At 35.3% G+C, this 15,487-nt stretch overlaps 2 protein-coding genes across 2 annotated transcripts; one reads left to right on the forward strand and one right to left on the reverse strand.

Annotated features, from left to right (window-relative positions):
* The first annotated feature begins 6,377 nt into the window (after positions 1 to 6,377).
* On the forward strand, positions 6,378 to 10,058 carry LOC143598883 (putative NADH kinase). The gene is made up of 5 exons (XM_077076981.1): positions 6,378 to 6,557; positions 7,224 to 7,469; positions 7,539 to 7,619; positions 8,606 to 8,757; positions 9,675 to 10,058. Exons 1-5 carry the CDS (start codon positions 6,465 to 6,467, stop codon positions 10,048 to 10,050), a joined length of 948 nt encoding a protein of 315 aa, XP_076933096.1. The 5' UTR covers positions 6,378 to 6,464; the 3' UTR covers positions 10,051 to 10,058.
* A 1,492-nt stretch (positions 10,059 to 11,550) lies between these two features.
* LOC143598886 (uncharacterized) lies at positions 11,551 to 13,109 on the reverse strand. Its single transcript, XM_077076984.1, has 3 exons — positions 12,512 to 13,109; positions 12,239 to 12,424; positions 11,551 to 11,603 (listed from the first exon to the last, which is right to left on the reverse strand). Exons 1-3 carry the CDS (start codon positions 13,107 to 13,109, stop codon positions 11,551 to 11,553), a joined length of 837 nt encoding a protein of 278 aa, XP_076933099.1.
* Positions 13,110 to 15,487: the final 2,378 nt, after the last annotated feature.

The raw sequence follows: 15,487 nt of genomic DNA on the forward strand, positions 1-15,487 counted from the left end.
AGGACAATTCCGAACCATTTAGTTAACCCTTAGGGATTTGCTGTTAGCAAATCTACAGTATAGGGTTCTATAGTTTCACTAATCGGTATCTTTCCAAGGGGTAGGAGGTTAACAGGAACTAACTTCTATCGACGACCGTAAAAGTATTACTGAAGCCAATTGATTTAAAACTACAACGTACTTAATACCCCTTTTGGACCATGACGTGCTTTATTTGAATTACTCACAAAAGCACGGTTCCTTGCTTGATCAGAGGTTGATGCTTGTCATGAGGTTCATCTTCCACAACACCTTGGTTCAACTTTGGGCAATCTCTCTTGAAACGTTCTGTACTGCCACATTCATAGCAAGTACAACTGTTTGGCATAATTTGATTTCTTCGGATGGGTTGTTATTGAAGTTGTTGGGTTCGGAGTGGTTGTACACGAATGGGTTGGGGTTGTCGGTTCACCTGGCTTCAATTTGTTCTACAATTAGGGCATTACGTCCATCTTTACCACACATGTGGCCTACTATCACTCGACATTCTTCTTCCTGCCGATAACCATATTTTCCACATTCAGGGAAGGACCCTTCATGCGGTTCATGTTTCACACCAGAACTAGTCTCAGTATAATTCTGGGTTGTAGGACATACCTACTTATTCAAAGGCCTATCTTGCACTATGCCTTTATCACTTCTCTTCTGTAACACTCAACGTCTCACCTAACGTCCTTCCAGTCCACTTCTCATAGAGTTAAATATATCAATGCTGGCTTGTGACACAACCCTTCCAAAGGTTGTATATTTTACAGGATTGACTATACTCCTTATCGATGGAGTTAGTCCCCCAATATTGCGCTTACTTCGCTTAGTTTCAGGAGTAATTAGCCATGTTACCAGACATGACATTTCCTTTAAACGATTAGCGCGTTCTAAGTGATCAGCACACAACATTTCTATCTTTCATAGCTCAGTTTCAAATCTCTGAACTCAATTACTCGAATAAAAGTGCTCTAGCACAAGAATTTTAAATCCTGGCCATATTATCCGAACAAAAATTTTCTAACTATAATTTTGTACCATCGTGTTCCATCACGATACAACATAATCTCCCAACATATCTGTAGCATATTTCACTACACAATGTTCTAGACTCTTACCAATATCCTTAACCATTTCGATCTTTTCTATCCACTCGCTAATCTATTCCTCCCTTTACCAACAGTAAACCATTAATAATCCCCTTAACACAACCAATAAACACGTCCTTCATACCGGATTTGATTCATTACGACTACCATTCATGTTTAGTTTATAACTAATACTTGTAGTCATAATAGTATTTGGTGGGACATTAACACTCTTAATAATAACACTAAGAATTGAAATATTCATAATCATGTGATTGCTCGATCTATAATTCTGTGATCACATTTGCATCAACACTAGCAGTGATCCGTGATAAGACGTTCGGTATCATCATCTGCTATCTTTGAGCAATCAACTGAATCATGTCAATCTCCATCATTGGAGTTACTCTTTTTATGTCATTCTGCCGTACTCATCCCGTACGCAGTAATCAATACTAATCTCACCGTATAGCTCGTTGCCAGCTCAATCATAACAACAGGTACACATACACACCAAATATTATCATATATATTACACATACCGGCATCTAGCATATATATGTCCCATAAATATAATAACATACGGACTTAACCTGACGTCGGTTAATGTTTAAACATTTTTCAATATATTATTTTATTTTATTTTATTTATTTACTCCTTTACTTTAATGAAATAAGAATGGGTTCAGGTACGGATCCGTTCGTACGTGAGGGTCGACGGTTCGGGTGAACATCTGGGGTTATTAGGATATACGGTACCGATGTTGGTAGGGTAAGGGATTCATCAATTTTGGTTGGGAGTGACGGTTACTAGATATTTCTGGTTAATTTCAAACGGGAGATCTAACTTGGTACTATCATAACTATGGCCCGATAAGTCAGACTTATCATCAACCGATGCTCTAGAAATTTCGGCATCCTCGGTACTTTTTATTATTTCCTTCCCCGGTTCCTTATCCGGGTCCCATTTCTCAATACATGTACCCACAAGATATGTACATATATATATACACATTAGCACGTATAAATAATACTATATACTTTACACATATGTTGCCATTTTTACCTATTAATGTACCCCGTGACTTCCCCTGAATTCCCTCGTGCAGACAAGTCTGTTATTATGTTCCGGACCATAATAACTCACTTGTCCACCCAAGTTCATCCAGCTCTCGTCACTATATATTATTAGTTGATATTCAGATCCTATAATACTTGAGCTACTGGTTATATTTTAGGTATCTTTTAAAGACATCCTAATTCTTTTATAACCAATGGCTCTGATACCAAGTTCTGTAACACCCCGTAACCGCAGCGGAAACATACACGGGATGTAACAGACACATCTGATATCAACAGCATTGCTTATAAAGAAAACACCACTACATTAATTTAAACGAATTACATTGTTCCGAGTTTCGTTACTATCTAGGTGTTATAACATAAGTTTTACCGATAGTACATTAACATATTTAATGCAAAATATAGATCCTTAATCTTCCACAAATAGCACACATCATCAAGCGCGTATCACTCATTCCAATTTGGGGGTACCTAGAAAGCATGAAAAGAAAACGGGTCAACTACGAATAGTTGGTGAGTTTCACAGATTTAAGTAAACATTGACAATTTATTATGATAACTCATATATTAGCGATGTAATTATGCTGAGCCCACAAGTGAAACCTCTGACTATCACACACAATCCCCGTGGCATATCCCCCGCCCACGGACCCGTGACATATCCCCCGTCCACGGAACTGCCCCAAACCGCTATGTCTAACATTACATAGCAAAATATATATAACACCCAAAATAGACATGTGCAACTGGCTGGGAAACATCAGCAAATCCATGCCGGACCAGTTGGGTTTGTCAGACCAATAGTACTTTTCACACTCTACCGGCTTTTAGCTAATCACTCGTGTTGCGGGGCCTTACAATGTTAGCAACTCAGACAATTACCATCTTAGTACATTTCCGTACGATTCCCGTACAATAAAACATATACAAATACATTCATTTCCATGCGATCAGCATGTACTTAAACATTTTGATATAAACATGCTTTCCGCCCCGGGAAAATATTTAAAACAGTTCAGTAAAAAGGGGCTCGTTAAAACTCTTCTTAGCACATGCAAGCAGGTAACAACAATCATTATCAATTAACACGTCCAATCTGTAATATGATCCCTACGATCGTTATTATACAATTATTGTTTATATAATCTTTAACCTTATCAATCGGTACATCTGGGGACACTGTTAACCCAGTACTGTACCTGTTCCGGGGGCAATGTTAACCCAGAAATACTTCTCCGGACTCAGATTGTGATGTCGTTTAGAGTTCCATGGTCACAATTTCTATTAGTCGTTTTCTCGTTTTGCGTGCCTAGCACGAATATCCGTTTTATGTTTCAAAAATGAGTTTGGTTGCACACGACCCGAAAATAGTGATTGTCAGATAATTTGATTTAAAATGTGAAATTATAGCTCGGTTTAGACGTCCCGATTGGCCGCGGGACTCGTTTCCGTCTTTGGCGTACCGGAAACCGTTAAATCGGTTAAAAATACACAAATCATCCGACTTATTTTCGGATGATTCATTTTTACTTGTTTAACTCAATTATATGAAAATAGTCCATTTTTAAGGTTTTTATACACCAGTCAGCTCGCTTAAGCGAACTTCACCGATTTACGCGTTTTAACTTTAAAAGTTTGATAATCAGCACGATTAATTATCCGTTTACTCTCGGATCTTGAAATTTTGCACAAATCACTTTTTAATAGTGGGGAATTTTATAAAAATATTTCCAGAATTAATTCTTATATTTAAAATTTATTTATCTATTTTTAAACACCATTTAAACACTAAATATGTCGTAAATACCAAACGACCTTAGAAAAATCCCAAATTTTTCCTGGATGTCCCCTGCCATCCACATAGTCCCCTGTAATTTTTCCAGAACCAAAACCTTCTTTTACATGCCCTTTTTCCAAAAACGAGCTAGAAATCCCTAGAAGTCGTTTAACCGAAAAGCCTACTTAGACTTCTCCAACGGACCTCAAATTTTGTGTGTGACTTATACATGATATGAAAAGCTTATCTGAAATTTTCCAGAATTTTTCATGATATTTAACTATTTTTCACCATTTTTGGCCAAAACCGAGCATTAAATTCACCAAATATTCATCCTTTATCCAAAAATTCACAGAACTCATCTTTTCATGTGTTTAACACCTCTGTAAAATTTCATGATCTAACTCTAAAGCATCAACAATCTGTCCAAATTTCCCAAAACCGAACATAACCGAATATACCTTTCGTTTTCCGCCACTACAAGCTACAAACTCATCTTTCCGCCTTATCTACCACTAAATACAGAGCCTACAAACAACATACCACAATACCAAGCAAGTTACAATCACGATCAAGCCATTTCTTTCATGGTTACGGTTATGATACTAAAACAAAGATTTAACCGTAAAAATTCGTTTTTGATTCGTTTAACTCCTTTCTTGGACCAAGATCCCTTGTATAACCCGTATACATCACTTGATCATGCAAGAATCGGTTCCATCTCGGGCTTTCACCCTTTTTCACTTGGAATCTCATTTCCTTGCAAGAACACTCAAGAAACGAACATAAACACGTACATAACACAATTTTACCTCGGTTTTTCTTGTCAAAAATCTCGGTTTTTGGCTCTTGGTCTTGAGAGAATTGGAGGTTTGATGAATTGTGTTGTGAAAAAAAGAAAATGAAGTGTGTTTTGATGTGTGTGGTCCGATCGGACATATGGGGTGGATGGGGTGGGTCCCACAAGTTCATTTTTGGCCACTCATTTGGATATCCGAAATCCGGATAATGTTTTGGATAATCTGGTTCAGTTCGTTTCTCGGTTAAACGTTTAATTCGGCTTACAACGAGGCTAAAACGGTCGTTTTTGGTCTAAAAATTGAAATTTATATAAAACCATTTAAAAACTTAATCCATGACATTTATTAACTTAAAACGTCATATTATTAGTTATTACGCATCTTTTTCGGCTTGATCGATCGTCTCTTGCTCGGTTTGGTATTAAAGGTTTCGTTTAACGTACCGACGTACTATTAAATCGAAATCCTTTTTCTGTGCTTTAATCCACTTATCCCGAAGCTTTAATACTTCGTAACATCACTAAATATCATATATCTCGTCTATAATTGAACCCTCGATTCATTCGGGTTTCAATAACTATCGATCGTTTGATCGCATATTCAATACGGTGAATTATATATTCACGTACAATCAATACAATGAACTATGTATTCTCGTATAATTACCATGGTAACTCTTGTACCCGACATTACATATGACGTAACTAACGTCTACCGGTTAGGGTATACCTGGTTTCGTCGGAATCGTTACATGATCGCTCACACTCACAATAAAGTCATAACCCACACAGTAAATTTGTTGACAAGAATGTTAATGACGGTTACTAATTTGGGCAAGGAATCTGTTTGTTAACGGCGGAATCAGAAACAAACAGAGTTGTCGCTTAAGGATCAATAAATGTAACAAACACAAACAATCACTCAAAATATTTCCATTTATAGAAAAGATTCATACAAATGTTAATCGATTAGGGTTTCTTGTAAGGAATGTATTATCCGTGCTAATCTTATGACAGCCGTCACATTGAATCAGGAATATTCTTTTAGGTCTGAAAAGTGTAAAGTATGTCGTGTCTCTTTTCTCTCGTCTCTGTGTGTGGATGCGTGCCCTAAATTATTCTATTAATAGGCATGCCGCCACCTGACAGCTGTCATTCCTTCTAAAAACCCTAATGATTGGTACACCGTTGTTTAATAATGATTATTCACGCTCCCGCACCTGGGCTCGGACCTTTCAGTGTTCGTTTGTTTAAAATCTAAACGAACATAACTGAACAAAGGTAAGCGAACATAGATGAACAAATGTAAATGAACACAAATAAACATAAAGGAATAAAAATGAAAATACATAAATGAACACAAATAAAATTTAAAATAGATGACTTATCCAAATAATATTTAATTATCTTCTGTTAATACATAAATGAACACAAACGAACGTTCATGGACATGAACGAACGGAACATGTGTTCATATTCGTTCGTTTATTAAATAAACGAACATAAACGAACTTTTCGTCAAACGTTTCACAAACAACCCGCCAAACTTTCAGTTCATTTATAGACCTACCCAGCACAACTCGACGTTTTTAGAAAGTTTGCAAGCCTGTTGTAAAGGTTTTTGGCAGAATTTGATGATCAAATAAATTAAATATTTGTAAGAGAGGGAGGTGTAAATAGTTAGTTATTAGCAATGGGAAGAAGACGTGTTCTGTTGTTCCTCAAGTCATTGGACGCCTATCAATATCAATCAAACTACGCTGTCTCTCGTTCTACAAACCCTAAGGTACATGCAATACCCAACGAAACAACTGCCACTGCTTTAGTTTAGTTTAGTTGTTTCTTTCATGTGCAAGCACTTGCTCCTTTACAAATTAAACCGAACATCGATCCAAGCCAAAATCAAGCGACCGAGCAAAAAAAGTTTGAAGTTTGAAGTTGAATATAATGTACATTAAAATCAATTAGAAAAACTAGTAGTAGCTTTCATATTTTTAACAAAGTTGAAGTTTGAAGCTGGATATAATGTATATATAAAACAATTAATGATTAAAAATATATATTTATTATATATACACAAATATATAATTTGTTATTCTAATTATCTTGAATTTTGAATTATCGAATACTGAATATGATTATTGTTTTCTTATTAGTTATTTAAGGTACTTGAAAATATTCAATAATCAAAAAAATTATATTTAATATTCAATATTCCAGATAATTATAAAAACAAATTATAAATTTGTACATATATAGTTATATATAAAATAAATTAAAATATTGGAGCCGAACTAAATCGAGCGGACGTTTGCTCGTTGCCTGGCTCGTTTACAATCAAGCAAAGCGACGAGCGGTTTGGACAGCCCTACTTTGACGGTTATATACTAATCTAAATGCGTTATATAAAAATATTTGATGGAATTTATTTTTCTTCTTTTAAACATTGCAGGTATTGCAGTATCTGGAAGACAGGTCTAGAGTTCATAAAGAAGCCGTCGAATTTTGCAAAAATATTCTAGAAACAAAGTCTATAGACTGGGATGCTACTTTTGGTACTAATCTTTCACCACCCATTCAAAATGTGGATCTTGTTGTTGCCATAGGCGGCGACGGGACCCTTTTGCAGGCAAGCCATTTCATGAACGATTCAATCCCGTTACTGGGAGTAAACTCGGACCCCACTCAACCACACGAGGTTAGCCCGTTCTTAATAGTTTGGATACCCCTGATATATGTTAATTTGTGGCCCGTGTGATTTGCTTAGGTGCAAGAAATGGGTAACGAGTTTGATGCTACTAGAAGCACGGGTTATCTTTGTGCTGCAACTGTCAAAAACTTTGAACAGGTATGACTTGAGGTGTAAACGAGTCGAGCCGAGCTCAGCTAGTTTAACTTACGAGTGCTCAAGCTTGGCTCGTTCTTGAGCTCTGCTCGTGAATAGTTTTTTTTTTAGCTCAGCTCATTTATTATTTATTACATAATTTCTATACATTTTAATTGTTTTTATGTGTATTTATATTTAAATATTTATATATAACATAATATATATTATTTGATTATTTTTAGCATAATTTTAAAATAACAATAATTACTATATAAATTTATCTTAAATAAAAATTACAGAGTATATAAAATAACAGACTCTCCTTTAGTCTCACGAGCTAGCTCGAGCTCGATAATTGAAGCTCAGGCCCGCGCTTGTTTATTAAACAAGTTTCTTATTTTATGCTCGAGCTCGTTTAAGATCGGCTCAGTTTGAGCTTTTACTGAGCTGATTTCTAGTGGCACACGAGCGGCTTGACTCGTTTACACCTCTAGGTATGATAGCCACTGGAAGTGTCAAATTGGACGGGTTGGGTAACGAGTCAAAATGGATACTTATGGTACTCTATGGTTTGTATTGATCTGAATACTATTAGACCAACTTTTTTATACATAATTGGTGTGTCAAATAGGATCTCAAAAATTATATAATTTCAGTAACAATCTGATGTTTTAATATAATGATGGGTAAATTACACATTTTGTTATGTCCCTGAAGTTCATATGTAGTCACACTTCACGTGCTTCTCTATAAAGTGATATTTATAAGAAAAGAACAGAATTAAGAAATTACAATTCTTCGAATAGTAAATGTACTTATTAATGGTTTTCTAATAGTAAGGGTGTTTTTGTCAATTCATAAAAAGTTCACACAATAAATGGTCCCTAAGTTGTAAGCGAAAATATGAAAAGCGTGACAACATATGAACTAAGGGACGCTTTTTGTACTTGTTTGATTTGTTGAAAGGTAAAGTAACAAGATTACATATATATTATTGGATATTGCAGATACTAAGTAACATCTTGGAGGGTCAAACATCTCCTTTTGAACTATCAAGAATATCGATTCATGTAAACTCAATGCCATTATCAACGTATGCTCTTAATGACATTTTAATTGCAGATTCATCTCCTGCTTCTATTTCTAGATTCTCTTTCAGGTATTATTTATGGTGTTGGCAACATGGGTGAATTGGGTAACGGGTCAAAACAGGCTTGGGCCGGGTTAGGTTGACCCACAAACACTTTCTTGTTTTTATTACTAAAACAATATTATTGCACTAGTAATCTAGATCTTTGAATAACTCAAGTTAGGAGGGTATATTTAAAGATGTTGGGTTGACTTTTAATCTGTTTGATTGGTCCCCTCTTTAGTCAACTAGTTTGACCAGTTTGAGATAAAACACAATGAAAGTTAGGGGTGTGCATGGTTCAGTTTTGGGCTCAAATCAAACCAAAAACCGAAATTGAAGACTGTTCAGTTTAGGTTTTTCTCTTTTTTGGCTTGGGTTCGGTTTGAGTTTTTTGGTTTTACCAATTGGGCTTGGGTTTTTTGGGCTGAAAAAAAATTGGCCCAGAATAATGAATTTGGTCCTAAATCTTTTTTGTTAATTAATGATTAATATTATTACAAATTACGTAACATTCAAAATCAAAAATGAAAATCCATACATTCCTTTCTGTGCAGTATTTTCAGTTTTAATCACATGCAAAACCGAAACCGAACTAAAGATCCGATTTTGAGCTTTTGAAAACTGTTAAGTTTCGTTATTTTCGGTTTGGGTACGGTTCGCTTTGGTTTTACCGTTTGGGCTTGAAAATTTTGGGCCAAAATATTTAGGTTACACTATTTATTAACCGCTTATAAATTACATGACATTCAAATAAAAAAAAAACAAAAAAACAAATGAAAATCCATACATTCGGTTTTCCAGTTTTAATCATATGCAAGACCCAAACTAACCGAAAATTCAGTTTTTTTGGTTTCGTGCACACCCGTAATGAAAAACGACTTTTTTTACCTCTAATAGTTTTGGAAACTACCTGTTCTTATTTATAATTTTTAACTTTTTTAAAGACTTAGGAAAGATGGTCAACCAAGTTCGCCTCTAGTCAACTGCAGATCTAGTGGTCTAAGAGTCTCAACTGCCACCGGGTCAACAGCAGCAATGCTATCAGCTGGTGGGTTTCCTATGCCAATTTTATCCAAAAATCTTCAGTACATGGTAAGAGAGCCCGGTTCTCAAGACACAGCCCACTTGAGTTTGATGCATGGAACAATAACACCTAGACAAACCATGGTCATTGATTGGTACACCAAAGATGGAAAAATATTTATTGATGGTTCTAATCCTGTTCATCCTGTCAAACATGGTGATATTATACAAGTATCTTCACATGCGCCGAGTTTGAAAATATTTTTACCTAACCATTTGTTGCCAAGTAAAATGTAAGTTTATTGTAAGGTTAATTGTATGTAATTTGATGAATTTGGTTTTGATAAATAAGTAGATTGTGTATCAAAGATGCAAAATGGTTACATTTGTTTTAAGGTTGAAATGTTTGTTTTACTCTGATTTTTCATTGGTTGTGTACTTGTGTTCACACAATGAAGACTTTTATTGACTTGTATAAATAACCCAAGTGAAACCATTGGACCCATGTTTTAATTACCCGGAGGTTAGCGTATAAGACTAAAAGATGTGGATGTTATTTTGTTTCTCACTTTATAGTGTCATGTCAGCATCACTCCACCCCCACCATCTTTCATAATACCATGGAAATTGTCACAAATTCACCACTACCCTTCGTTTTCAAATAAAATAATAATAATAATAATAAAAGTAAAATTAATTTAATAACTTAAATAAAAATATTAAATTTTTAGTACAGGTAGTAAAATTAAAAAAATATTAAATATCGAGTATCTCTCGTTGTCAGGTAGATATTATGACAAGCTTATCGACCAAAGCACGTATCAAGGTCGTTAACGAGACCAAAAAAATATTTTTTTTTCAAAACAAATATGTTTTCGTTAAAATATACCGGGATGTTCATAAAAAAAATATAATACAAATCTATGTATTTAGTTTTTTTAAAAATATTAACAAAAACAAGTTGTTAACTAAAAGCTATTTAACCTACTTAAATAATTATAAAAGTTTTTTTTTAAAGAATTGAAATTAAAATATTAAATCAAAGCACATCACGTTAAAAAAGTACACTTTCTTTTCCACAACTCCACCGGAATAGCATGCAACTTCCGATCTTCTCAAGTGCCATCCTCAAATTCCAATTTTTTATTTTCTTCTCTGTGTGGATTCAACAAATTAACACCCTTTTTAAAAGGGGAAGATGTTGAAGTTGGGTGGCAATTTCATCAGGGAAATCTCCACAAAAATCTTACCGAATTGTGAATTTAGGCGGTCTCAACAACAACGGGGTGGTGTTTGCAGGCAACACCGTCCGCCACCTCAGCAATTCAACGGCAAAACAGGTTTCACACCGTATAGCCTAAGGCCATGTAGAGGTGCAAATGCTGGTTAACTAGTTTTTGTATTATCAATTATTAATCGAATCGGTTTTGGGTTAAAAAGGTCAAAACGGGTTTTTCTCAATTAGCAGGTTCGGTTCTTAGCCGGTTTTGGATGGGAAGGAATTTTCAGTGACATATATGACTGATTAGGTTATCAACCGAACTAGCTAACCTATACCGGTTGAAACTATGGGTGTTCAAAAGAACCTGAATCCGAATCTGTATCCGAAAATCCGAATCCGAACTATCCGAAATTTCAAACATCCAAAAATTCGGATATCCGAATCCCGGATATCCAAAAATTCGGATTCGGATTCGGATAGCAATTCTGGGATTTTTCGGATAGTTCGGATATCCGAATTATCCGAAATATTAAATTTAATATTTTTTTAATTTTTTATTATATGAAAATACTAGGTTATTGACTCGTGGGCGCCACATGTGGAAACATATAAATCATGTAAAATCCACCTGTTATATGAAAGTGGAAAACATAATTTCAGACATGCATGTGGAGACGACAAGATGATATACAATTGTTAATAATGTCGGTAACAAAATAAAAACTTTGTTAAACATAACTTTCAGACGAAAATAACATGCATTTTACAATCATTAGATAGATTCAAAATGAGAACTTCATAAATTACTAAATAGTTCGTTATAAATGACATTTGTAGTTTTATTTGTAACTTTTCCTTCCTTGTCTAATATAAGCATTTTAACACTGTCTCTACTCTTCACTCGTGATAAAGCAACATGTAGTTGACCATGTGTAAACACCGGTGCTCGCAAGTATATGCCAACACTTGCTAGTGATTGGCCTTGACTTTTGTTAAGGTCAATGTAAAACAAACCACAACAGAAAATTGTCTTCGTTTCAATTTGAATGGCAGTTTCTTATCTGAAGGAGTTAGACCACTATGAGTTATGTAAGTGTGAAACCCAATATCAGTACCTGATATTTCCTTTACTTCAATAAAACGCCTCCCCCAAGTTAATAACTTGTAATATGGTTCCGTTGCATAAACCGTTCTTCTGATCAATATTCCTTAGTAACATTATTGGCACACCAACTTTTAGAACCAATCTATGATTTGGCATACCAGAGATCTTTAAACCATTTAGAAAATCCGATGAGTGTAATGCTAGATCGAAACCAGGATCAACACTATCAGAGTTGTCTGTACTATCAGAACTAAGATATTCAACTTCTTCTCTGGGAAACAAAGACAAAAATCTGTCATTAATGTCTTCGACAACCTCATTTAAAGGTGCAAGTATGGCCCTTCCTTGAAATTATGAAATATCATTAAAATTTTCCAATAATGCTGGATATACAAAATCAATCAAATCAGAAAGACAATCGGATGAATCACCAATCAAAAGATCATCTGGTATTTCTATAATGGCGTTACCATCATTGTCACCACCAAATTTTCCTTCACCAAGCTCCAACAACCATTCAGCAAATCTACTGGTGTCTTCCAAATCTGATGCCTTACATCCGACCGTTAACCTCATATTTTTGGTTAACCTAAGAACCTTGCATTCGGACCAAATGTGGGATGAACTAGGTGAAGCATTAACAATGTCACTACGTGACCCATTTTGTACCACGGGTAGGATTTGTCTAAAATCACCCCCAAAAACAATAACTTTACCCCCAAATGGATCTTCACAATTGTGACGGTTACCACCTTTTAAAACATCTTTTAAAGTCATATCCAAGGCTTCAAAAGCATGTTTATGTATCATAGGAGCCTCGTCCCAGATAATCAGACCAGTTTTCTTGATTAAGTTGCAAATATCTGGATTTCTTGTTATTGAACAGGTAGAATCCCCAGTTAGATTTATAGGAATTAAAAATCTATAGTGAGCGGTTCTGCCTCCCTCAAGTAATAAAGATGCTATACCGCTAGAGGCAATGTTTAAAACGATTTTACCTTTAAATCTTTTGGAAGTGATGATCGTCATTCAAGTCAATCAAAAACCTAATTAAACTACCTAGATAGGATAAGTAAGGTATCGTATCCACCAGGAGTATGTGGTCAATGTGATTCGTGTACAGATTTTAATATTATGAAGTAACTGGTTTTTAGTGCTGATCACACAAGCAATTAAAGTAAATTTAGAGAATTAAGTAACACGCAAATAAACGAGTTTCAAGCAATTAACAAAGCAAATCACACCCGGGATTTCAAGTAAGCAACCTACAGTTATCTCATGCAACCTAACAGATTAACTATTAACGATTAACTACAGACTGATCAATCAGACAAAACCTTAGACATCAACAATCACTTTACACACGGCACTGGTTATCAAACAGTCCTTGCCAGTGTGACTTGGTTAAGGGCAATCGTATGTTTTATCGTATTCAATCTAACCAAACAGCCATATGATCAATTATCTAGCAACTGGTAACAAATCGTTCAGACTAACATAAACCTAAACCGATTGAACAAGCAAAAATACCAAACATCAATAATCATATATCAATCATCAATAATCATACAAGAATGTTCTTAATCACATGAGAAAAACTGTAAAGATTACAAACTATACATCCTGGGTGCGATTCTAGGAGATTAGCCGAGCCTTGACATCGTTAAATCTTCAATATGGATGATATGGATCATGTGTAAGGTCTTGGCACGAGCAATGATGGTGAAAATCGCCTTCTTGGACTGCTGGAATCGCCTCTAGTTGATAAAAACGGAGTTAGGGTTCTTTATTATGAAGAATATGATATAAACCTAAATTTTCCGTCTGCATCCCCTATCGCGATGCGCGATGGGGTCTTTACTGGTCCATCGCGTATCGCGATGGACCAGAAGTCAACATTATTTTTAAATCCCATCGCAGTATGCGATGGGTCCTCAAGCATGCCCATCGCGTATCGCGATGGGCCTTGTCACCAGCAAACTTTATTGTCTTGTCTCGTTTCGCGTGCTGGGCATCCCGGGTCTTCATTCCGTGCCACCACATGTCCAAATTGAGTACTTTAATGCCTGGACCTAAAATTCAGTAATACACGTATGAAGTATCGAAGTTGATAAAATAAACGATTTAAACTAAATAATAAATGAACTAAAACATATACAAATTAACCGACTATCACATCCCCACACTTATCTTTTGTTTTCCCTCAAGCAAACTCTAAAGCAAACATCAACCTCCATCATAGGTATGTAGATTATCGCCATTAATACTAGTAAGGTTTAAGGTCATACTCAGTTTCCCAGAATGACACTTTCTAGTTTGATATCCCATAAATACGGTTAAGTGCTATAATAAAAACAATAGAGCCGCCCAGAGAAGTGTACTTTGTTTCCGGTTTAAGGCACACATGCTCATACACCTCATAATATAATAAATCTCCTCTCGGTTTAATATATGGACTAGTAAAAGATGTGCTAGTATCACTCTGCTCTTAGTATCACTCATAAACAGGTATCCATCCATAAAATTGCGTTGACACAAATTCAAATCAAGAGGACTTAAAAAGGGTTGTAACGGGGCTACGTGTAAGGGTATGGAAGGGAAATTTTAAGTAGCTCAAACGATCCGACTCGGATTATTAAAAAACATCTAAATAAACAAAACTAACATACATACTGAATTCACACTTTTTTTTTCACAAACGAACTACTAATTACATAACTGAATATAAATAGACATCTTTTTGGCTTTTTGCTAATTTTTTAAGCATAATAAACGTGATGTTTAATACTGGAATAACTACAAATATAAATACAAAAACAAAAACAAATACAAATACAAAGAAACCTATTAATTCGGATCGTCTCGTAACATAATGTCGGGGTTAATCAAATGAAAAATAGGTCCAAGAAATGTTTTCTAAGGGAACCAACCCCCCGCCCCTCTCATTACCCACACTCATATGCATAATGTATAAGGCCCAACCCCCAGTACCCATACTCTCGCTCATCCAGACGAGGCTTAACCTAATTGCCTCTATCACTTTTGCATTTTGCCAACTACGATCCCGTGATACATGAACATCGATGAAAGCACTCAAATGACATGTGTGTACTATATATTATATGTGTATTATATATATTTGGTTCAACTCACACACGTACCGGAGGAATAAGGTTGACGATATAAACATGCGTACCTGTCCCCATGACTCGTTATCCCCGCCTAAACGAACCCATTTTCAACTTCTCGTTATGAAAACATTTGTGAGTAAGACTATTGAGAAGCTGAAAAACCAACCATGACCAGAAACCTATAACTTGGCATTAATGGCAATAATTAACAGTTAACAACTTTGGTTTCTGAACACTCTTCGAGGTACTATCGGGTTAAAATTTTCAAATTTCCCC

The sequence above is a fragment of the Bidens hawaiensis genome, unplaced genomic scaffold, assembly GCF_021521415.1.
Source record: "Bidens hawaiensis isolate Kalapana, Puna unplaced genomic scaffold, B.hawaiensis_p1.1 tig00051185_1, whole genome shotgun sequence".
NCBI classification, from domain to species: Eukaryota; Viridiplantae; Streptophyta; class Magnoliopsida; order Asterales; family Asteraceae; genus Bidens; species Bidens hawaiensis.